The sequence below is a fragment of the Nasonia vitripennis genome, assembly GCF_009193385.2.
Source record: "Nasonia vitripennis strain AsymCx chromosome 2 unlocalized genomic scaffold, Nvit_psr_1.1 chr2_random0008, whole genome shotgun sequence".
Classification (NCBI taxonomy): domain Eukaryota; kingdom Metazoa; phylum Arthropoda; class Insecta; order Hymenoptera; family Pteromalidae; genus Nasonia; species Nasonia vitripennis.
Genome location: NW_022279615.1, coordinates 471,975 through 498,753, shown reverse-complemented (window position 1 = coordinate 498,753; position 26,779 = coordinate 471,975). Strand labels below are relative to the sequence as shown.

Below are 26,779 nucleotides of genomic sequence, written 5' to 3'. Positions count from 1 at the left end.
CATATTGTGTTTGTCTATATTATGATTATGACTTGTCAAGTGTACGCGAAGCAATGAGAACATACTTATGCACAGTTGATATTTATAGAGAGTCGTAAGGAGTGGCAGTAGGGTGGGAGGTTTAGATGGTGTCACAAAAAGTGAATATTTTAATATTTTCTGGTTTATTACAAGATAGGAAGACATATGTACAAAGCGTAATGACAAAAAATAGCATGTATATTTATACTTTAATTATGTCAGTATAAATGTCTTTATATATATATCAAACAATTGAAAAGCAGCTATTTCACATAAGATTATATTTAAAATTATTTCCTCAATAGTATCTTTAAACTTATCGTGAATTATAATTTTAATATTTTCAGTGTATAAAGTATAATATTGTTGAAACATCTCATACGTCTTTAGTATAGAATTAGGGTCTTTCTCAATACCATCGTTTCTAATACAGTCAATTATAAACTTCTTAATATGAGAAACAATTTCATTCACTTTATCAACACACTCTTCAAGTTTACTCATACGTTCGTCAATACACTGTGAGACAATTTTTAACCCGCCAAAAGTGACTTGCTGCATGCATATCGATGGTTGATGATAAGCTGTTTTTTGTTTCTTTGCTCGTGGTGGTTGTTGACGTAGATTCTCACCATCAGTAACAGTAGCAGCAGCAGCAGCAGCAGCAGCAGCAGCAGCAGCAGCAGCAGCAGCAGCAGCAGCAGCAGCACCAGTGTAGTCATTGAAATGGGAAGCACTAACTGTATGCAGTACATCATCGTTTTCTTCGTCAATCAAAAGATTTGGAAAGATGGATGTTCCGACAGGTCTTTCTTCTATCAATATGGATTTGGTATTGTATGAAGAAGTAAACATCAGATCATGATTTTCCATGTACACCTTCGTTGGTCGAGCGTATTCACTTTGGAATCTGTACGCATCTTGGAAATAGCAATTTATAAGATCAAAGTAATTCTTGAAGACCTTCCAGCCAGATGCATCAAATTTGACGGATTTAAAACATGTTGTAGACGTTGAGAGTTTCACCACTGGTCGATAGCTTTCCTGGTAACTTTCTAAGCCAAGAGTAACGCGTTTCGAGTTTGACTTATTAATGGCGTAGGACGTGGAGAGCAGCATATTTGGCAGAACGTTCTGCACACGATATGGAGCACTGACACTTGATTGGGCCATGGTACGAAAAACAAGAGCCACAATATACAGAGTTACACTTAGCAAACGATCTCTCAAACTTTCACGAAAGAACTGATGGAGCTCCTCACTCTTCAAGTTCTTTTATACATTTTACCCCCCACTACCTCAAAGAAAATGATCGAATGCAGTGGGGAGAGATTTTCTGCGCGTGTATTCTCAGAACTTCACAAAGGAAATATCATATTCGTTAACCGTCAAAGGCTACGGTTACATTTCTCCGATTTTTTAAGAACAGGATGTTTACTCTACTACTACTACAACCGTCAGTTTTATCAGCTTCTCTTTCTCTTACAGATAAAGATTGAAATGAAATATAAAACTAAACAGTAAATATCACCGGATGTTAGTATTATAACCGTTAATAAATGCCTATGTATATGTACTTAGAACTATACAGCGAGTTGTGATGCAACAGGAAAAAATATATCATAGTACTACATTATGGAGTTAAAGGAATGAGTAAGGCTCTATAAATGAAAACATTTTTTATATTATGAAAGATTACACTTTATTCATATTTTTTACTACATGATATCTGATAATTATTATTATTACTTTACATACATTCTCGAAGTACATGTTTGATTACAAAATCCTGAGCCGCGCGAGGCTTCACTTCCAAACCTCCTAACATCTTTCGAGCGTACACGATGATTATTATTTCGTAACAGCTTTTTACAGAACGATACAACTACGGCATCATTTTTTCGTGAATCTCGCGAGAGCTTATGACAAAACGCGCGTAAGTTAGGTAGCCTAACCATATGGTAAAGGAACATAACACAATACTGGCCACACACCTGTGAATCAAAACTTTGCAACTTTTTTTATTCCATTGATACCGCTTGCAATTTCTTTTGAGTCGTTTAAGATGATGTTGGGACATTGGTGGTAGTCCGTAACTGTCAAAGTATGTTCCATAACCGTTTGAGTCTATGTAGATAGCAATGCAATGTGTTCCTTTCTTCGTGTGATCATCTGTATTAGCTATGATGGCCGCGGGGTATTCCAAAACGTCTTGACGGTTAACGGGTCAAGAGCTTTTAGTAATTCTTGTGTATTCATTCTATTATTATTATTATTATTATTTCAGCAATGATCGACTACGTCCTCTTCGTGTGTCGCGTAAATAGACGAAGAAGTAGCTGTACGTACCCGCGAGTTTAGTTTGCAGTACAATGCATCACTCAATTTCTGTGCAGAATCTTGCGTTATACCTTCAGCTATAGAGTGTAACCACTTTCGTAGCACATATGCATGATTGAGAGCACAATCGCGACTGGAGTTTATACCTTGAATGCCATGATTTAAACACATGAAGTTACCTGAATAATTTATTTTCAATTCGTCAAAATTCGGGGCATACATTTCTTCAACGTTCACAACTTCTCGACACATTACAGTCTCCAGGAATCTCCAATTGTCATGACCGCGTGTAAAAATACGTATAGCCACTTTGGCTATTTGTTGTAAATGATACTGTAGTTGTTCAATGGTGATGTCACCTTCATGCCAACGAATTCCATGAAAATGATTAGAGATGTAGTCGTTAGTTCTTTTAAGTCCAGTTGCAAGTTCTTCAAATCTATAGGGTTCCTTAACTATCCAATGTTGGACGATTCTGTGTTCTAAACCAAGACACCAACTTCTTTAGGTGTAAACTTGTTGTTACGGTCTCTCAAACCCTGAATATTGATAACGTAATCCATGATACTATAAAAAATTGACACAGTCGATCCAAACTCGCTCACTTCTCAAACGTCACTGAGAGTATGACGTTTAGCTTTTTTGCTCATCTATAGCATAGAGGCGCTGCTGTTGCTTCTTTCCCCATCCCTCTTCTCCTTCTCCACCTTCTCCTCTTACTTTTCCATCGCTTTAACAGTATTATGCATTAAAATCCGTTATTATTTGCCTACTTGAATCTATTTCCAAGACATTGTCGTATTCGGCGTAAATTATACAATTGATTGTAGATTCAAGTGCTCTTTCAAATCTTACCTCTACACGAACACTGCCGTGCTTTATTAAATTCCAATGAGAAACTGAATTTGCTGATAAATCAGGCGTTAGATCAAAAGCAAATAATGTATACCCTTCATCGTAGTCCGATCGTGAGATAATTAATGCTTCGTTTAGAAAATGAATTCCAGTCCCAGAATATAGTGTATGAAACGAGTCGATAAATAATTGACTTTCACCCGTAAATCGAGGCTGCAATGGTTTGCTGGGAATCTGGACACCATCCACATAAAGAGAAATATAGTTTATATTAAAATGTTGGAAATTAAATGGATTAAACTTTCTATTTCCATTGAATGCCTTGTTATCCACAAATCCAATGATTATTCTTTTGGGTATTTGACCTAGAATAACGTTGTCCAGTGTATCGCCAAGAATACCTCTATGCATTGTAAATGCCTTCACCTCCACACGATTGATTGGGTATTTAGCAGTGGCTTTTGTAAGTGCATTAGCATGAGCTAGTATAACACCTGGACTTATTTTAACTCGACGCACAATCAGTGAAGCTTCCTTAATGCGTATAGTAAATTTATCATCATCTGTAAAATCCATCAAACAAAAAGCATCCTTACTCCTAACCAATCGTAATCGCAGTTCAACACCATTTAACAGAAATTTATTTTGATTAAAAACATCGCAATGCAAATGACCGAGTAAATCAGTACGCTTGGTATTGGGAGACGCTGCCCATTTTCCAGGGGTATCCGCATACCAGAGTCCACTCGTGAGATGTGATTCCATACTACTCTTTAAATAATTTAACAGTGTTTCGATGTAAGCTCGGTAAGGATAAGCATTGTTTGGTGGTGAAACCAATTTTTGATTAAAGAAAACGTCTATTTGGTTAAATAGCGAATGTAACGTGTTATTTATTGCTGCTACCTTCGGATACTCTGTAGCTTTAGCTGCTTCTGTTATTTCAACATTTGGCTCTATCTGCATACGAATGCTTAGCATTGTGTGTGCAAGATCGAGATAATCACTACCAGCTGGAACGACGAATTCCAACGGTCCATCGTCTGTTAGCGAAGAAACTGGTTTATAATGTATAAATTGAGAGCTTTCCACCGAAGTCTGTGTAGGTGGTAATGTAAATAAATCTAATTCTGATTTCATGCATTCGCATGAGTTTGAGTGTAGAAAAGCGATATTATATAATATCTATGTAGATCCAAAAATATCGCTCACACTGCGTTGTTTTCTCTTCTTCCTTGGCTTATTCTTACCCGCTTTCTTTTTCGTAGATTTGCGAACACTGACACGGCTCTTCTTCTTCTTCTTCTTTACACGGCCACTTTTACTGCTGATGCGTACAGCTGAACTGTTCTTGGACGATTGACGCTTCCGCTTTTTAGCGCGTATCTTATATCCTGATCCCTTCATTATAGCGGCAATTTTATCAGCGGCTTTATGCTTAAGATTTTTACCGGACTCACGCATGCGCATATTTACAGCTTGTTTAAAATTGCTTCCGTGATTTCCCACATCATCTAGTACATGCATTCCTGTTCTGATAGCTTTTTTCCAACGGCTTTAGCACCACTCGTAATGTAAGGTAAAACTCTTCGAAATAATCCACTCAAAAAGCTGCCGATTCCACCATGACCTCGCTGATAAGTTGAACCTGCAAACACTCGACGTATTCCTCCTCCACCATCACCACCACCGATTTGATCGGCATAGTATTCTGCGTAGTAAGCCATTTTTTCTCAGAGAATGCGCTTGAAATGTAGTGTTACGGTCAACGTCCCGTACTCGAATGGTATATGATTCCCATTTTCATCTCTTATATCTATTATTATATTCTGAAATGTGTTATTTAACAAAGGTAGATAAATTCCCGGTGCAAATTGTTTGACCACTCTCGCACCAAATTTACATTTTGAATTATCGAGTGTTACTATGCGCAAAAGGGATGCTTGAACGTCACCGACTGTGTACGGAATACAAATATCTGAGTAAACGAAAAATTGATCAGCTATCGCTCTTGCCAAACAACCAGGTCTGTTTCCTACCAATGTTGCATTTTTTTCGACTCTACAGATGGAATCATGGGTATAAATTCCTGATTTCTATATTTTTCATTCTCAAAGCCAAATATTCGTTTGATCTTTTCGCTCAAGCTGAAAAAATGAGTTTCCTTACATTCACACTTTTCATGTAAATTGTAATAACCACTTTTTTTCTTTGCCTGTTCAATACGTAAGTGAGATTCAGGTATATTGTTTATAGCTTCTGTGAGATTGTTGAGATTCTCGTAAACACCTGGTGGAAATATGGCATCGTTGTGTTTGTCGTTTGTCCAATCCGGTAAATATTCAGATATGTCTCTCTTTCTTGCAACTGCTATTCTACGTGCGTTAACAAACTTTATATTACATTCGTGTTTCTGAATATGCATCATCGTACATGGTATGCTGATTTCCGTGAGAGCAACACTCCACTTACCATGCAGATGTACTTCGTGCGATAAGTGCGTGGTGAAGCAAGATATTGTATTTTCAGAAAAATATTTCATACTAGTGTTACTCGGTAATATCAAATAAAATTCGTCCTCAGCCATGTTTAAAGTGTAACGATTTCGCTTGCTTTAATCCACGAATTAAATTTATCAGGATAGCCAAGCCACTTTACAAAAATTTCTTTTTTAACACCACGTCCCGTACTCTTGATCACACGTTCCACTTTAAATTCCTTATTTTGTGACAACCGATCATCGCCAACTCGAACTAGTTCTTCGGGATAAAAAAATCCGTCGATTATTTCACCTTCTAAATCAGTCAATTCATAGGTGAAGAGATTTTGACGACGAGAGACACGGGTAATCTTAAAGATCTCTTCACTGTAATTCTTTTCGTAACCTTTATCGCAGGTGCCTTTCAACCGACTGATGCGAACATGATCACCCGCGCTGTATATATGTGCTCTAGACTTTTTTCTCTGACTAAGAGCTCTTTTTTCTAAATTTTTTCTTGCCACAACTGCGTTACGAATATTTACAACTGCCGGAACCATTTTAGTACCACTATGCATAGTGTGATTATACGCGTAAACGATATTTTCAATAACATCCATATACCTATGAGTATTTTTGTGAGTAAAATATCGGAACATACGTTCTTTGAGCGTGCGATTTAGACGCTCGACGACGGTTGCTTTAACATCAGGATTACGTGCTACTCGAAAATTAATCTTGTGTTGTTTTATATAATTTTGAAAATCTGATCCGACAAACTCTTTGCCTCGATCAGTTTGTATAAGAATTGGGCATCGCCCATCGGCTCTTTTTAAGATTTTGTCGAAAGCAGCTACAACACTTTTTGTACTTTTGTCACGTAAAGGCTCGACCCAAGCATATTTACTGAGAACATCTATGACTACAAGTAAATACGCAAAATTATCGTTATACGTTTTGAGAGATTGCATGTCACACAAATCCATTTCCCAACAATCATCCACATTAGTGACATTGTACATCAATCTAGAAAATTTTCGTCTAATAGGTTTGTGTAGTATGTATGCATCTTGATTACTTAACCACTCATTAATCTCGCTTTTCTTCTTCTTATTTTTACCATTGATTCGTAACAGATTACGTGCACCAGCGTATCCAGTCTCGTGTCTAGTGTCAAAGTATTGATTTTCATAAGACATGTTAAATTTTATAAGCCTGCTACTTGTTGTCTGCTTATTGCGGTATGGATTTTTTTTTATTCAAACGTGCACTATAGCGTTGTGCGGCCGCGAGTCTAGTACCTTGTTCCAAAGTCTGAACGCTCTCGGAATTATTTCTCTTGGTTGAAGGAATTTTGTTTAATGCACGTTTCAAAGTTTCCCTAATTTTTATTACCTCTGGATTACTTATTAATTTGGGTGGAGTGTCAGTTGTTGCTATAAAATTAGCTAATTGAAATCTTCCTACAGGTTCTTCAACAGGTCTACTCCGTACCACGTCTTCTAGTAAATCTATAATATTTGAGTGTGGTATAGCTTTATCATCAATGCTAACTGTACCTGAATTATCCCATTTAATACGATGCGATGCTGATTTCCAATGTTGAAGCAATAAACGTGCTTTTCTCACATAACCCTTGGAAATGCTTGCAAGTATCGCTTCATCGGCCAATGGACTCGATATATCTTCATTTTCATGCTCTACATCATGTATATTTGCATCTGATAAAAGTTCCTGACGTTCCAAATTTTTAAAATGAAGATATATTCTAAAAATTTGTAAATATTTTTGACATTTTTCACGTTCATCGGTGATACTTTTTGAAAAAAGTATATCGTGCATCTCAGCATCGAGACGACTTAAATTATCACCCTTTGTCTGTATCGTTGGCTCTAAAGCATTAATCGACTCTTCTAATATATGTTGTTGTTGTTGTTGATGCTGTTGCTTCGTTACTCTCTCGTATGTTTCCTCTGGTACAATGACCATTTTACGAGCGTGCTCCATATTTTAATTTCCAGAGACTCCAAATATTTTTGACACAAGTGCACCTATAATTGGTGCAAGTAACATTGGTAAAAATGCACCACCGTTTTGAATAAGGACGCGTTTCTTTTTTTCCACTCTTTTTCACTGTTATTACTACTGGATTTCTTTAATAATTTTCTCAAGACACTTTTATGTTTTTTTAACTTTGACTTGTGTGAGCTTTTTATTTTAACGACTCCGCGCAATACATTTAACACGCACTCGCATATGCTTTTAATGAGTTTTTTATCAGCTACACGTAACAGTGCTAAGCGCTGTTGACTATCTGCATGACAAAGAGCATTCAATACTGCGACACACTTTTTTGTAAAATGCTTTGGTAGGCATCCACACCTTGTATCTTCTTCTTCTTCTTCTTCAGTAGCAGCAGCAGCACCACCACCACCTCCACGCTGTCTTCTACGCTGTCTACGACTATCGGTTCTCGCAGACGCTCCTCTCCCTGCCATTGTTTCAATCAGACTGAAGCTTTAATCATAGAATCCTCTACTTTTATCGGAATTTCTTATTCTTCTTCGGTACATATGCGTAACTCAATTTATCATCGGGAAAAACAGAGGTACGGAAACGAAATTCATCCTCGGTCGACTGTTTCAAATCCAACAAAAGATAGCCATAAGAAGTTGACGTACTATCAAGATACGCTTCTTGTAAAAATTTGGGTCTTCGGGATAGACTTGACGCGCTAGATATTGTATTTGTGAACGATCACGTGGATTTTTAAAAATAACGAGGTAATTTGCATTTAATGAGATATCGCGTTGACCAGCTCCTTTGTGAAAAAAGATTTTGTGTAATAAAAATCACACTTAAATTCTTATGATGACTTCCCTTTATAAATAAATCGAGAATAATGTTATTCGAAGATTCTCTCATTAAATCATCGATAATCAATAATTTTTTCTTTTCATTTCTTGAGAATAATCTGAAGGTTGAGGCAATCCCTCGTGAAATTCAACAATTTTTTTTCTACTCTCCCTACTTATGCCTCCTGGAACAAAGTCTGTCTCATACGTAGACTGCCACTCGGCATAATAGAGTAATATCCGATCAAAAGTTACACTGCACATGAGTGGAAGATGTCGAAGAAACCTTTTGACAAAAACTGTTTTACCACATCCCGTGGGTCCGCTAACGATACACGTAAACGGATGTTTGAATCGCATATCCATTTCGCCGAGTACTCACACACACACTCACACACGAGAGATTTTCCTTAAAATAAGCTTATGGCACGCGGACGGTCGGCGGCGGCGGCGGCGGCGGCGCGGCACGGCACACGTAAAAATAAGCTAATTTTACGTGTGCTGAATCACAAGCTGTTATTACCGCTGTTTAAGCTGATATTCGTGTCCAACAAGCTAAATAACACCGCGAGTAAGCTGAATTATGCGTTAAAATGAGCTAAATTTCCATAAGAAGCGTTCTCTTCGATGACAGAAGCTATACTGAGGATATCAAAATGTGTTAGGGATCTTTTAAATCGAAAAATAAGGAAATTATATAAAAATTTGTGTTTATTTTTATTTACAATTAATACATCCAAAAAGTTAATTATTCTTATATCCAAAAGGTAGAGACTTACGTGACGTAAGGTATCGTCGTTTTTTCAATACAACACAACATGTTTTCGATTCTTCACGCGTTACAACTTCATGCATTTCAGTTCTTCTGATAGCTTTGAATTTTAAGCGTATTTTACTACATTCATCATTCATTTTTTCAGATTCGTGATCTTCGTTTGCAAAGGCATCGTTAATCAAATTCTTAATGCTATCAAAATTAATTTTTACACCGTTTGAGAAGTTTAATGAGATACCTTTTACTTTACAACATTCTATTTTATCATCTTTATTGGGTGTTACAGCTGTGTAAGCGTAAAACTTTGGTCCTCCCGAAACAAAATTACTTATATACGTATTCTCACCATAACCACAAAGTTAATCTGTCATATCACCTAGTTTAGAGCCAATAAAAGGTTTATACTCATCCGAAGCATCGTCATGCAAAACAAATATACAAGAATCTGTGTCATAATAAAGAACACGATCACCCAACCTTCTCAAGTAATTATATAGTTCTAAACGTGCTTGAGCAGTGGTGTAAGCCGCAATCACGACACTCGTATGTGGGGCAGGAGTGACAGCCTCATCCTTGTATTGCCAATTCACGTACACTATCTCATCATTAATTGCTAGTATATCATTAACATCTCTTTCCGGACAAGTAAGAAGTTTTAAAAGTGATTCACGTGATTTTACAACTTCAGTTTGTTTCAAATTACTCCGTTGTCCAAACTTACCCCAAAATGAATTTAAGCAGAGCTTAGCAACAGCTCGTAACCCTGAATTTTTTTCGATATTATTTTTATCCAAAGTTACACCCTCATCGAGTTTATACTGTTCAATGTATTGTAATTTAGTTGCTTCATCAGTACACCATGAGGGCCATCCGCTAGCCTCTTGCTTGATTTTTAAGAAAGTATTTACGTATTCAGCAAAAAGACCTCCGCTACCATCAATTTGATTATATTGTGTCATCTCATATTGCCAAATAATATAAATTTTCGTAATACTGTAACCGAGTTCAACAGCTTTACGCAACTCATCAGCAACCCAGGTGCCCGTGAATTCACGCATTTTTGGGTCTTCGTGATTGCAGTCACACTGCTGCATTTCTTCGCAGCATGAGCGACAAAGAGCAAAAAGAAGACGTCCGTGCATTTTAATTGGTAAGAGTCGAATGTGCAGGTCGCGCGGTGGTAAGATACTACATTTAACTAATCCTTCAATATTGTTGAGATTATTGTTATTCCCCTGCATTAATTCGTTGCAGTCTTCACCAATTAAAATTCGCGGATGTCCTACGGGAAATCGACCTCTTTTACACACGTACGGATAAAGAGAGCATATATCTGTATATTGAATTTTTTCGTTATTTCCGATCGTGTACTCAGTAACTATATTCTCCGTTCTACCTCCAAAAAAAGCATCGCGCGGATTCAACGTTATACGACTCATAAGAGGATGCTGTGTTACATATTCGTAGATTTCGCGATTCTCTGCTTTTATCAAATCAAAAGTACATTCCCATATCTCTCGTACTTCGTAACCCAGGGCTTTTATTTTTTGAATTTTCCGAAAAGTATTCTCGTACGACTCATCCATAGTTCTGCCGTATGACATTATTTTATCTCGTCGTTTATTAAAGCAAATAGGGCAACCGTGTGTGTAACAGCCTTGATATTCTAAGACAATACCTTTATTTGCATTGTCATTTTCCGGAGGTATATAGCCATCTACACGAAACCCTTCTGGAAGCATAAATTCACGTGCTCTACCCGCGTGTATGATTTCCCGACCAATCTCACGTTCACAGTGTAACAGCCACTGTATTGACTTTTGCGAATGATTATCAGCGCGTCGATATCCACCTGCTGGAATGATACCGATAGTTTTTTCGCGTAAGAAATTTTTTCTATACACAATGGAGCATGCAGAAGCTATGGTCGTTGCCTCTGTAAACGGACAAGTATTCCCACACTTAATGAAAATTTTCCGAAAAGCCATGCATGCAAGTCTTAAAATTTCTACATCCATACGGCAATAATCGAGTATTTCACGTTGAAAATCAAACTCATAAATATTTCGGTTCTCCTCATACCATACAATAAACGTTTCCCTCTCAGACGTCGACATGGCATTAGGCGCATAGAACGATGCTTCGGGTAAAGCCCCAACATAATTTTGATTATCTAAAGTATTGAATAGATGAGCAAAATATCCTTTTTTGCTAGCTGGCGGTAGAAAAAAGGTTTGTGGTAAAGCAACTTAATTTCATGTGAAAATAGTTTAAGCTATCAATAAATTTTGTTCGCCCGCATTGAAGCATAATTATATTTTGTCCATTCAATATTACGTTCGGTACTATTGAGGTATTTTCAACGATTTCTCTCAAAATAAATTGCGCATCAAACCCACGAGAGTTATGAGCAATACAAATTATTTGACCGAAGGTAGTTTTCTCGCGTACTGTCAAACCTGTTAATTGTTTAACTGGATCATCGCGAAATATATGCTCTCTTACACCACACGTATGGCATAGTATATTTATATTTTCATCATCCATGCAATCATCGCAAACCTGTTGTACAACACATAGATTTGGAATGTGTATGTTTATCTCTGTATGTTCACAGTAAGCAGACTCTTGACGCGTCTCAAAGTCATAAAAAATAAATAAGTTTTTCTTTGGGGATTTACGATTAATCTGTGCGTTAACATTACGTCCAATGGGTTGAATATAACAGAGCTGATTTACATCATGTTTTTTGCGACATAAGTTGCACCATTTGATTCCACACTCGTGCTTTGACTTGTAGATATGAATTCGTTTGCAACACATATTACAAACTTTTACTACATCGCATATTTTTTTATTATTTTTTGTATGACCCATCTATTTTGTGACGGTCGAAACATATTTGTCCGTAAAATTCTCGGTTACATTCTACACACTTTATAATATCTATATTAGAATTACACGTTGGCGCATAAAAACACCTGTCACATTTGGCTGTGCATCTATGCTCATCTACGTATCTATAGCTTTTATTACAATTTTCGCAGAAAAAACGATTGCGTGCAGCACCGGTTAAATTTAATATTGTATCGAAATGACGCCTTCGCGCGTCGTACAAAAGATTTATAACGTCAAAAGAATTTGAATTTAACAGAGGTCTTCCATCATAAAAGGGCGGTTCTCCACTTCCAAAAGATAAACTATCGTATATTACAATAGCGATATTTTTTGCAACATAATACCGCTGATACGTCTCTATTTCTCGTATACCGCACCCGTTTGCAGGAATTACGACGTTTGCATTAATAGTAAGGAGATTTGCGTGCTCTTTTTGCATACCACGTCTGCTATCTCTGACAATATTCCAAGTATCAATGGCTTCGTTTGAAAAGAATTTTTTATACATCATAAAAGCCTCCCCGACAATTAAAGCTCTTGGCAAGCATAAATTATCGTTATTTCTTATAGATACAACCGATCTCTGAGATAAGCTATCAACACTCATCCTCTTTCTACTTCCACCTCGGCCACCATTAGGTATATTAACAAGTGTTAATGTTAGAATAAAGCTCTCATCTATTTGAAAATCCTCATTACTCTGAGCTAATCCGCTTATTAAATTCCATAAATCATTGTAAAAAAAATTATTTACTAATCGTAAAGATAACCCACCCGGGCCTCGTGCAAAATTTAAACTTCTAACGGAGACGCCAATCATGTCGTTTTCATTACATAATGAAATTATACAGGGTGTTTCATTTTAAACCGACCACGACAAAAACCCATGGAAAAACTAATTTTAACGAAAAATGACCTTAACAAAAGTTGAAGGGGGTAAAGGGGGCCATCGAATGACACAAACACCTATGACCTTGAACTTGATTTTCAAGGTCATTTGAGGGTAATTGTGATTTTTTAAAATAGGAACCTCTATTTTAGACCTTGGAATCGGATAGAGCGGAAAAAATTACGTCGCAAAGGATATTTTAAGTTTGCTTTGGTGACCTTGAGAAGGTCAATTCAAGGTCAAATAACAAAAAATCTGCTAAACAGCTGTTTGTCTGGTTTTATTTTACTGATATCGAAAGATGACCTTGACAAAAGTTGAAGGGAGCAAAAGGGGCCATCTAATGACACCAACACCTTTGACCTTGAACTCGATTTTCAAGGTTATTTGAAGGTCATTGTATTTTTTTAACGGGAACCCCTATTTTTGACCTTGGAATACGGAGCAGCGGAAAAAATTACGTCGGAAATGACATTTCAAGTTTGCCTTAGTGACCTTGAGAAGGTCAATTCAAGGTCAAATAAGAAGTATCAGACTAAGATTGTTTTCCTTTCAATTTTTTCGTAGAATTATCATTTTGTTATTGTCATAAACATTAAGAGAATAATTGACTTAAAATGTAATTATGCTTTGCTGACTTCAAAGCCATTTTGTAAGGTCAAAAGTGCAAAAATGCAATATCAAATGTTATGTGGAGTCCATATTTATATCCTAACTTTAGTGTTGCCCAGGAATAACGACGTGGACGTAATAGGATTGTGTTCCCTTTGGGGTGCTTGATTAGAGTGAGTCTCCTTGCCTCTCACTTTTATTATGTACAGATTTGAATGTAGGTGCCCAAAGACACCACCATTTTTTTGGATTCTATTCAGTTCTTGGGATGTTTTCGTAAGCGAATTTTTATCCTATCTTTAGCGTTACTCAGGAACGACGTGGACACAATTGGCTACTAATTTTCTTCATCGAATTTGGCCTGAATTTATTGTTGAAATAAATAATTTATTTTGTAAAGATGATTTTTCATGTTGAATTTTCCCGCGACTCATTGTTGAAATAGACATTTTTTCTAATAAGAGATCTCTTTTCATATGAATTTATCCTCTACTCATTGTTACTTACACTTAGTATTCAATAGTTTACTAGTTATTGAATAGTTATTGATTAGCCAAACTAATCAAATATCATTTGTTTAACATTTTCTCTTTTTCATTCATTGACCTTTATTTTTTCTATTAAAATTTATTACTCATCGAAAGCTATCTAATTTGTTCAGTTTGGTAAAAACAAAATTTTTTATTGAACTTGTTATAAATTTTTAACAATGGCTGATTGTCCAGCCGCTGAAAGGGTTGATATTTTATTGATTCTTGGTGAATCTAGACGTAATTATCGACAAGCTGCAGCCTTGCATCGAATTCGATATCCCGATAGAAGACATCCAAGTCATACAACCATTCGTGAGATTTACCGTAGAGCTCAACAAGGGCAACTAGCACGGGTTAGAGAACGTCGTAATTACAACGGAGATGATCTTCGTGTAATGGTCGTTTTAGCAATGGTTCATTTGAATCCCCACGTTAGTACCCGTGAAATTCAAAGGCAAAGTGGTATACCTATGGCTACTGCTTGGAGAATACTGAGAAGTCAACGTTATCATCCATATCATATTACTTTGACTCAGGATCTCACACCTGCTTATATGAGGTTAAGGCTACAGTTTTGCCAATGGGCACGACAAATGATTGCTAATGATCGTCACTTTTTTCAATACGTAATGTTTTCTGATGAAGCAAAATTCAAAAGCAATGGAGAGCTTAACCGACACAACTGTCATTATTGGTCGAATGTTAATCCGCATTGGTACAGGCAGATAGATAACCAAAATCGTTGGAGTCTTGATGTTTGGTGTGGAATTGTTAACGGATACCTTGTAGGCCCATACTTTTTCGATGAAAATGAAAATGGCCATAATTTTTTACAGTTCCTGAGAGAACGTCTTCCAGTACTTCTTAAAGAAGTAGATTTATACACAAGAGCAAGAATGTGGATTCAATTAGATGGAGCTCCTGCGCACTATGCTCGAATAGTTAGACAATATCTTAATCAAAATTACCGTGATAGGTGGATCGGACACACTGGACATGGAGATTTGGGTGTTCGATGGCCACCGAGATCTCCAGATATGACATCACCCGATTTCTATTTGTGGGGGTATTTGAAAGATGTTGTTTATGAACATGAAACTACAACAAGGGAAGATATGATCCACAGAATTCAAACCGCTTGTGAAAACATCCCAAGAGCTGTATTACTCAGAACAGTAGAACATTTTCAGCAGCGAATTGAATTGTGTATCCAACAAAATGGTGGTGTCTTTGAGCACCTGCGTTGAATTTTGAGCAAAAGTGAGAGGCAAGGGGACTCACTCTAATCAAGCACCCCAAAGGGAACACAATCCTATTACGTCCACGTCGTTGTTCCTGGGTAACGCTAAAGTTAGGATATAAATATGGACTTCACATAACATTTGATATTGCATTTTTGCACTTTTGACCTTACAAAATAGCTTTAAAGTCAGCAAAGCATAATCACATTTTAAGTCAATTATTAATGTTTATTACAATAACAAAATGATAATTCTACGAAAAAATTGAAAGGAAAACAATCTTAGTCTGATACTTCTTATTTGACCTTGAATTGACCTTCTGAAGGTCACTAAGGCAAACTTGAAATGTCATTTCCGACGTAATTTTTTCCGCTGCTCCGTATTCCGAGGTCAAAAATAGGGGTTCCCGTTAAAAAAATACAATGACCTTCAAATGACCTTGAAAATCGAATTCAAGGTCAAAGATGTTGGTGTCATTAGATGGCCCCTTTTGCTCCCTTCAACTTTTGTCAATGTCATCTTTCGACATCAGTAAAATAAAATCAGACAAACAGCTGTTTAGCAGATTTTTTGTTATTTGACCTTGAATTGACCTTCTCAAGGTCACCAAAGCAAACTTAAAATATCCTTTGCGACGTAATTTTTTCCGCTCTATCCGATTCCAAGGTCTAAAATAGAGGTTCCTATTTAAAAAAATCACAATTACCCTCAAATGACCTTGAAAATCGAGTTCAAGGTCATAGGTGTTTGTGTCATTTGATGGCCCCCTTTACCCCCTTCAACTTTTGTTAAGGTCATTTTTCGTTAAAATTAGTTTTTCCATGGTTTTTTGTCGTGGTCGGATTAAAATGAAACACCCGTATAAGAATAAATATCGCGAATAACTAACTCCAACCAAACTATCGGATTTATAGATCCATCCTTCGGTGGAGATCTTATTTTTAGCAGAATACGTCTACCTTCTATTTTATACTTAGATATATAATGCGAATTTGGTTAGAAAATATCAAAACGATTACCAGGAGGCTGGATATCCTCATCCTCTCTTTCCTCATCGACTCCTTGATAATTCATATTATCGTCTGTTTCGCTTCTCTCATCATCCTCCTCGCTGATCTCCTCCTCCGCCTCCTCATTCTCCTCACTGGACTGATTATCCTCTTGTTCGTAGTCAGACAAATCATCATTATTGCTGCTTGAATTTTCAATTCTTCTTCTTTGTCCTCTACCAGCTTGAATAAAAAAATCACTTTCATCGGCCTCGTAATCCTGCGATTCTACAGAAGTATTGGTGTTCGAAGATGATGTAGATAAGGCAAAAATGGTTGTAGAAGAAGAACAAGATGAATCGTCAGAGTGATTATGTTCTGAAAAAATTTATTGAATACAAAATATTTGAATACCCTATTTTACACTTTCTTATTTTTAAATTATTCTTCTGGTGGTCCTGAAAAACTCCGTCCCAGGCGATTAAACACTTCAGGTAAATTTTCAGTGTCTAACAGTATGGAATTTTTATCTTTACAAGCATTGAAAAACCAACGTATTTCTTGTGCTCTTCGAACATACATGATACGCATGATATCTTGTTTCAAAGCCCTGGGGTACTTTGCAAATCCTTCGAGACCACGTCGAATAACTTAAATAATATTTAAAAATAAGAATTTATTTCAAGAAAAATGTATATTTAAATACAGCATAATACTCACGTTCATTAATTTGACGATCTCTTGGATTACCCTGGTTAAAAAAATGCTCGGTGACCAATCCTCCTGCGCTTCTTCTTGTGTACCACATTTTTTCGGGTTCTACTGGTCGGGCCAAAAAGTCGAGGATTTGTTGCGGTCTTTTAACACATGGATGCTCGGCATACTCAATAATATTCTCGCTTTCATCAGCTGCTCGTTCCATCAAGCGCTGTAGAATATTATTAGCAGCAGCTGTTGGCTCTATACATGTGGCAAGAAGGTGGTCAACATTAACCATGCGCTGAGAATCCCTATTGGCAGGTACATCTTCAGCCTCTTCCGCTCTAGCATCGTGCTCATTCTGCGCTCTCTCTCTACTGCTTCATCTTCCTCCTCCTCCTCCTCCTCCTCCATCGCCTCATTCACCTGAAGACGCACCGCTGCAGGCGCCGCAGCCACCGCTGCTGCTGCTGCTTCTCTCCTTACGGCTTCGCTCTCCTCCGCCCGCAACTTCTCTCCGTGTGCATCGGCAGCGCTCACCCCCACCATTTCAGCCGGTACAAACTGTACATCGGCTACAGCATTCAGCGCTTGCGCTGCATCCTCCTCTTCCGTCTCACTTGCCTCTCTTTCTTCCTCCTCCACCTCCTCCTCCTCCTCTTCCTCCTCACCTTCATCCGATGACGTAGGTTCAACATATTCACTCGATGTGTATTCTGTAATATTATCATCATCTTCATCAGAGGTTATGTCGGCTAACAAATTTTCTAACGCTGAAATGTAAAACAATTTTATTTTAAAAATACAGAGCTTACTTTTTATAATAAACGTTATATGTATTCGAAGGTAGTGATGCATACAACACATGAATATTAAAATCTCTTTGATATCGAATGAATGAAAACAATATATTAACCGATATTTGCTTACACATTTTTTTAATAAAAAAAAGCAAGAAGTATAGTGAGAAAAACAGTTGTTTAAAAAAGTATTCTCACTGTCATAGAATATAGCGGATATATATTCTTTGATTTTATAATTATACGTTATATTACTGTAATGATAAAGAGATACGCATCGCATGCTATGTAATATGACAGATGTAAGAAGCTAATATCCCTAGCGCTGAAACAGACGACTTGAAAACACTAGGCGTCATACGTAGCAGTCGACGCGTTCTACGGCAAGAGCAGACGACACTGCGTTACGAATGTGTGTATGCGCGCGCGTGCGCGAGTGAATGAAACAGAGCTTGTAGCAGCAGTAGCAGACGACGCTATCAGCTGTGGCACCGTTTACCTCGTTGCCAAGTACAAGTGCTGTTTGATTTTTATTAATGACAACGTGATATAGTGCAGAAAAATTGCAATCAATAAAAATGTACTCACCATTATTCTCCTCGGATGCTGTCATTAACCGCGTCAACACAGGTAAATGCGCAAAATTCTGTTGCATACAAAATTCTGCTGCGCATTGCACAGCTAAGTTGCATTTTTTAAAAATGTGTCTATGAAGCTGTGCAATTTTCTGTGGCCCACAGCATCGTAAAAGACGTGAAAACTCGTGGCATAATTAGCACGCTACCATGCGTTTCACGCGTAGACACCAGCTTCTTGTAAACCTGCGTCTAACAACACTATTTGCTTGAAGATTGCCCGCGATGCGAAGCACTACACTGCGTAAAGACTCCTCGGCTACGTTATACATGCTTGCGAGCTCTTGATTTAATGCAACTACTCTCATGACTACTGAGCTCCTGAGGTCAACGTAGGGTTTATATAGTATAAAAAACGTCTTGCTAGTGGTGGGATGTGTGGACTCGCGCAATAGTATAAAGCACAAAAAATAACATCCTGTGATAAGTTTTGCCTCAGCTTTATCATTCGCGAGTATCAAAATTTCGCCGAATGTCACTTACACGGTAAGAGGATCGACTGATTAATAGGTATTATATTACCTACGCTCTCACGGGTCCAAGATGCATAACAATCTGAAATAATGATACCGTCGACGATTCTCGCACGATACAAGGCGGCTGAAAGCAATGCTCTATCACATTTAATAGCATTCGACTTCCTGTGCAAGCGATGACCATAGCGATTCTCATACAAGCAGTATCAAATATACGGCTCCGAGAATCCACGTGTTAATTACATTTGAGATTACTCTGAACCGTTGTTTTGTCACACTGATCCATTTTTTCCGCGCATAGGTATCGACTGTAAAGACTCTTGCCGCCGAGTAGATACTAAACATATCAAGTTCACGCTTAGAGCAGTCGAGAGTCAAAGATCATGCTCTCTCTCTCTCTCTCTCTCTCTCACACAATCGTAAAAAAAGTATCCCGTGTTCGTCGAGCAGCAAGCAGTATCAAACATGTATAGTTGTTTTGTCACACTAATTCATCTCCGCTGTATAGGTATCGCCTGCTAAGACTCATGGCGACAAGTGGATACTAAAAAATATCAACTTCCTGCGAAGAGCACTTGAGAGTCAAAGGTTATGCTCTCTCGCGCTCGTAAAAAGTATCCCGTATCCGTCAAGCATTTCGCTGCACAACGCGTCAGCCAGCTCGTTCGGGTATCGGGTGTACGAGCACACGTGCGGTATCGAACAATAATCAGCACAAGTCTAAATTTTTCTCCTTCGTCCCTCCTTCTCCTCCTAGGCCCTACAGATGACTGCTTCGACTACAGTCGTCAGTTCCAAGTTGATTGTAGTTCCACTAGGATGTCTGTGAAAAGTGTTGTTTTACGTCAGTTGGAGGAGAAAAGCTCTCTCCTAAAATCACGGATGGAGTGTACGTCGCGGCTCATACAGCAGCACCGCGACACGTATGCTGAGCTGTATGAGGAGCGTGAAGAAATAAAACGCACGCTGCACATCATGAAAAGTTCACCTTCCATCGGCCCCGTCAATTACTACATCCCTAAGCTTGGGGATGTATGTGAAGTGTGTGCGCGGGTGATGAAGCGGATGATCATACGCACACGCTGGACGTACTGCACGGAGTGCAGGGCGCGACGCTGTACGACGTGCAGCAGAAGAGAGCTGTGGTGTTGCAGCGTAGGAACAGAGAAGAGGGAGGAGACTGAGGTGGTTGCTGAGGAGGTGATGCAGCAGCAGGAGGTTAGTTAGTTAATAAGGTGAATATCTTATGTTTGTCACAATAGATTAATTATCTGTATCTTTACACAGGTGGTGCATGCCGATGAAGATGCTGCTATGCTAGATCTTGTGAAAAGAGGGGAGCAGCAGGAGGAAGCGGAGATGCAGCAGGAGGAAGCGGAGTTGCAGCAGGAGGAAGCGGAGGGTGATGAAGTCGATACGGAGATTGATATAGGCGAATAATTTTGTCAGTTCGACTCGCCTGCATCTCCCGACAACATAGCTGACAGGGGAAAGCTTGTCATCGTGAAGATAGAGGCGAGTGCTGAAGAAGAGACAATCGACGTCGTATCGTAAAATTTTGTGTTTATGTGCGTGAGTGTGTAGTGAACGCGTAAGTTTTATTATTAATTATATTTACCCGTGTATGTATGTGTGTGTGTGTGTGTGCCTAGATTAGTAATTAAGAGTAAGGAGTGTGTGCGTAAGAGAGAGAGAGCGTGTACGTGAGAGAGAGAGAGAGAGAGAGAGAGAGAGAGAGAGAGAGAGAGCGTGTGCGTAAGAGAGAGAGAGAGAGAGAGAGAAAGCGTGTGCGTAAGAGAGAAAGATAAGTAAAGCTTGAATTTTCAAAATTTTCAAATTTTCAAAATTTTTAAATCTTCAAAATTTTAAAATTTGCAAAATTTTCATATTTTCAAAATTTTCAAACTGTTGAAAAGGTTCTCAAATTTTTCAAATTTTTCGAAATTTTTAAATTTCTCGAAAATTTTACATTGTTTTATATTGTTTTCCTTTAAAAGTCCTCGAATTTCCCATTCCTTTCATATGCATGATAAGTGGCCTATTCGTGCACTTATAAAAAGTACGGTGTGCAACAAGGGGGTAATGGCTTTTTCAGACTCGGGTGAAGTTTTGAGCACGAGTGGGAGTCGAGGGCACCGTAGACTCAAAACATCACCCTCGCTAGAAAAAGACAATTTTCCCGCCTAGTTGCACAATATAGTTGTAATTTTCGGAAACAACTAAATAGTTTGGAAATTATTTTTTCAAAAAACTCAAAATGCCTGCTTTTGGGGTAGCGAAAAAAAATTAATGCATAACAGGTGTTTTTAATTTTTTTGTCCACCATTCTGAGTCAATTCAGTCCTATATAATGAGTTAAGTTACAGAGAAATCGCGCATCTACGTGTTACAGAAAAATATTCAATTTATCTTCAAAAAAGTAATAATGATATATTTTTTAAAACATTTTATGACTGATATTTTTAGGTGAAGTTGAACGACTGCTCCGCATGTATCAACAAAATGAAGAGCTAGTTAGAAATATTGGAGCACACTTCTATCAAATCATTTATCCAGTTCAATTACGTCATCACGAAAAAATGGGAATATCCACAAGAGAAGCTGGTATTCCTAGAGTAAGTATATAGTTTGTTATAATATCTTTGCAACCAAAATTGATATTATAAGAATATACAGTATGTCGCAGATAAAGCAGACACATTTCTTTTTTAGGGATTAAGAAAAAAATAGCGTGAGCGCAAATAAATCTGGGGGGGGGGATAATTAAAGGTCAAATCACGCTCTACAAAGTTACCGTACACTTTTTTCCCCGAGTCGTAAGTAAGATTTTTTTACGGCAATAGGTATAATGCAACGATGCATACAAAAACCACTGCTAATTCATTGGCACGTAGCTTCCTCCAAATAAATGTATGGGTCCAATAAAAGGAATATTGTTTTAATATATCTACAGGGTGTCCCATTTTAACTTACACGGCTGAATAACTCAAAAAATTGCAAGTCATGTAAAAAATGTTTCAAATAAAAGTTGGTGGGTATCGAAGGGCTGATCCAGCCATGACCTTAGCCATGACCTTGACCTACATTCTCAAGGTTATTTGAAGGTCAACTTTAGTTTTTCAAATGAAAACCGCTATTTTTGACCTCGGATTCCGAAAGAGCACAAAATTCTACGTTCGGATAGGTATTCATGTTAGGGGTCAAAGTGATCCCTGAAGGTCATTTCAAGGTCGAATTCTCGCTTGGTGCAGAAAAGCTGGTTAATCATGATATTGCTGTTTGAGTGAAAGAATGCCATAGATCGGTGACTTCGACAATCATATGTAACTAATGCATGAAATGACGCTTTGAATGACCCGTCCACTCAAGGGACAAGTCAGTACAGAGTCAAAGATTTATCAATAACTAAACCCCATCTCCGCGATGCTTACTCGTGCATTTTTCATGCCGCGTATAAGCACCCCCGGAGCCGACGACGAGAACGTGGGGGGCATTCCAGCTCCATTTCTTTGGCCCTGAAAAGGGCCGATTTGTGTTCGTGTAACTCGGAAAAGATCCAACTAATGAAGGTTAGATCGTTCCGTGATCCAGCCAGTTAACGCAAGATTATGCAGCAGTCCAACCAATGAAGACAAGAGAATTACACAATACAAGATAATTGTTCAGTCTGGCCAATTAAAAAAAAAGCAATAATATTCTAGTTTTCAGCTCTCTCCGTGCGAATTAAATTGTCAAAGTGAGCACCATTATTTTCCAAGCACAACAGCAACCGACGACGAAAGTTACGTTGAACATTTCCAAGTGTTTCGGGTGTTATTGCTTCACAGGCTCTTCTTATTCTATCCATCATATTTAATCTTGTTGTTGGAGCTTGGCCATACACAGCATCTTTTACGTATTCCCACAAAAAGAAATCTAGTGGGTTCAGATCCGGTGATCTAGGAGGCCACAAGAATGGCCCAGTCCGCCCTATCCATCGATTTGGGAATCGTTGATTCAAATATGTTCGTACGTCACGAGCATAATGAGCGGGGGCACCATCTTGTTGGTCTCGGTACTCACAAACGTAGTCGGACTCCAAGTGGAACATTCTCTAGGTATCTTGGCAAATCATTTTCAAGAAATTCTAAGTTCATTGGACCATTAATGGTACGTTCAAAAAAATGTGGTCCAATCACTTGACCGTTACAAATGCCAACCCATACGTGGACGCTCCAACGATGTTGATTTAGCACCTCACGATACCAATGTGGATTTTCTGGTGACCAATAATGGCAATTATGCCTATTGAGACTACCATTGCTGATGAATGTAGCTTCATCGCTAAAACAAACCTCCCAAAAGAAATTTGGGTTCAGATCTAACATCTCAAGAGCCCATCTACAAAATTGTACTCTGAGTACGTAATCTGCTTCGCTTAATTCCTGTACTAGAGTAATGTGATAAGGATGGTAATTGACTGATTGTAACCATCTATGAGCCGTAGATCGAGGAACTCCCAATTTTCGTTGTATTTGACGTGTACTAATATGGGGATTTAAGTGTACCATAGCTAAAACTGCAAGCAATCTAGGATCATTATTATTCTGAAGTCTGTTCCTTCGTCGTTGGCGATGTAGTGGGTTATTGCGAGATCTCCTCTCAATGTTTATCACTTGTCGAGCATTAGGATGGCGACGATTTGGAAATCGCTCCACCATCTCCGAGGGTCTCGAGGGGCACAACGAGCTTTTGGGTTGACAATTTGCGACTGAGCCTCGTGGGGGCCTGCACAGGCACGATTTCCCAAAGGAGACCGCATAACTTGCACATAGCAGACGACGCACTAACCTCGAGTCACAATAGTACGGCAGTGCGTCGCATGCCGCCATCTTCAGTTGCCCGGCGAAATATTCCCTCTTCAGAAATCAATTTTCAGAATTGATTTAAAATTGACTCAACACAAGGGTAATTGTATAATCGCGGTTTTAAGCATTATTTGCCACGGCCTATCGAATGGAAGGGCTTAGAGCACCTTACCTAACATTTTGCTTCCTCCTAGAGCAAGCTTTGTAAAAGTAAAATTTTGAGTTTCTTCAAAACTTCTAGTAAATACTTTTTGGTGTGTTTGAAGTTTAAATCACGTGTTTTTAGAATATGTCTGTATGGATGTGTGTGTGTGTATGTATACCGTAATATTTCTGGAACTACAACGTCAATATCAATAAAATTTAACATGCATATATTTTTGGATTCTGAATTTGGGAAAAACAGTTATTTTCTATTTTCTCAACTATTTTTTTTCATGGCCATTTTTTAATTTTTGAAAAACACTATTTTGTGTTTTTTTCAATCATTCAATTGTTACCAACAGTTCAGCTATAATGCATTTGAAAGAGAATAAAATTACCTACTTTTCCTCGTTTGGTCCTCGGGATCGCCCGCTTTGTTCGGCAGATAAAACGAAAAAGATGATTTTTTAAATTCATATCTCTAAAACTAAACATCATAACCTCGCCAAAGAAATCATGTTAATGGGTCACGTGTCAAACTATATCTCATTAAAATTTCAAGTAATTTGGAAACTTATTTTTTCAGTAATAAATCGAAAACTGAAAAAAATAAGTTTATTTTGTTTCTTGATTATGGACGCAAAAATGCCTTATTGTACTTGAGATTTCGGGAAAAAGTAGATATTTTATGTGTTTTAGCTAAGTTCATTGCACAGCTTTTAAACCCCTATGGTTCGTAAAATATTATGGTTTCAATTTTTTTTTTTTTTTTTAACATTTTCTTATATCTTTAAAACAATCTGGTTAAATGCTTCAAGATTTTAAATGGTGATTTGCCATAAAAAAAGCTATCTGCTTCTAAAATTTTAAACGATTTCGTCGAGCGGTTTTCTAGTAAAAATGTAAAAATTTAAAGTGTAAATTTAAAAATCAATTTCTCGAAAATGGCGCGAGCGACCTACCTAATGAATTGCCTGTTGTTATGATGGATAGGTAGATTAGGAACACATGTAAACATGCGTGAATTTCTATAAAAAAATGGACGGCAGTGTTCGTATTGTATAATAAAAAAACAGAGGGGTCTGCAAACTTTTGGACAATGAACCATCCAAAACTTATATTAAATTATGTATCAAAAACCGCCTCATACATTAGCAATCAGATATATAGATATATTAAAACAATATTCCTTTTATATTATGTCTTTTGCAAATATGAAAATTCTACAAGTTTTAGAAATATTCGAAAATATTCTAAGTCTTTTACCTGCTCAAGGCATAAGGTGCTCAAGAGCAGGGACTAGGCGCTTTAATTGCGCTGGCGCTTAAGTTGCGCTTCGGCTAGTGAGCTGGGATAACTCGGATCCTTATAGAGGCCACGGAGAGAGCGGGTATCGCGCCGACGAAAAAACTCTCACATTCATAAATGCACACGTACATTCACACCTATATACAAAAATCATACACACAAACATATTCTAATGCGCACGCTGCGCCGCCGATCGCTCGGTACTTCTTCTCTTATAATAATTGTGCCGCTGCGCTCACCGCTCGATATGTATAGATATACGCAGGGTGTTGCGCGCTCTTTCCGCTTTCTCGCTACTGCCTATTGCTGTCGCTCGCTCCCGGAGCGTTTAAATAAAGAGTGGGAAAGCGCGATATACTCGCGTAAAATCTAAAAAGTTATTTAGTAAATTTTTGTTTTTATTCTTCATAATTTTTTGCAATTTCCTGCGGAACTTGTACGGGGTGTTACAACTCTTAATTCGAGTCTGGACGAGGGAGGGCCGCCCAACCCGGTGAAAGCTACACCACCCAGTTTGCAAGAGGGTAGAGGGGGAGACTCTCAGGAGTCTTTGGGTTTGAGTCTGCTACGGGGCCAATCCCAAATAGGGATCGGTCCACTAAAAAATGACTGAGAGGCGCGGAGCGCTTTAGTCGGAGATCGTAAAATCGACCGCCGCCGTAGGCAGAGGCTCAAGAGGAGTCTTCTCCTCGCCCAAGGGCACCTGGGAAACAAGCGTTAGCTACCGTCTTTCCTGGTGGAAGTAGCAGTGGAGTCTTGAGAATCTCGTCGGAGATAATCCTCGGCTTCCGACGCTGTCCTGGTGGTCTGGGAGCGCTTGGCCTTCGCTTCGTCAGAGACGGCTTCTCTGCTGGCAGCTTCCTCTTCTGCAAAGAGGTGTAGGCGGTCTGGTGTGGTCCTGGATGCACAGCCCGCTTTGTCGCTGTCTCACGGTTGATCACTTGCAGCTTCGATATCAGAGTTGTAGCTACTGGAGTTTGGGCTGTCCGGAAGCGTTGAAGAATCGCCCTGAAATCTGCATCAGCCGAGGACCGTGCTGGTACATCCAACAGCTAAAGGTGCTTATGCCACTCAAGATTCAGCACGTTGAACGACCTCTCTGAAGTGTTTGGCCTCGGCTGGGGCGCTGAAACGGCGAGCAGCGGCAGATCCTTCTGTGCGCTGTTGTCCTGGCGCACTGGTGCTGGCTTTATCTGAGTAGCGGCGTCGGCTGATGGTGGTTTCCGACGCTGGCGGCGCTCTAGAGCGAGCGCTCAGTTGGCCCTGCCGAGCAGCAAGTGCACTCTCCTACTGAAACAAATCGCGCGAAAATCGTACGATAATCACGCGACAATCGATTTTCGTCCAATTTCTCGCGCAATTTTCGCGTTATTATCGCGCGAT

General features: G+C 38.5%; 1 protein-coding gene across 15 annotated transcripts in view; it reads left to right on the top strand.

Moving 5' to 3' along the window:
• The window catches only part of LOC107981239 (zinc metalloproteinase-disintegrin-like batroxstatin-3), a 584,695-nt gene that overhangs the window by 103,750 nt on the left and 454,166 nt on the right, over positions 1 to 26,779 (top strand). For all 15 annotated transcript variants that reach the window (XM_032601572.1, XM_031925266.2, XM_031925262.2 and 12 more), the window contains one exon: positions 21,564 to 21,712. In XM_032601572.1, the coding sequence (XP_032457463.1) occupies positions 21,587 to 21,712 (126 nt within the window). In that variant the 5' untranslated portion in view covers positions 21,564 to 21,586. The remainder of the gene's footprint in view (positions 1 to 21,563; positions 21,713 to 26,779) is intronic.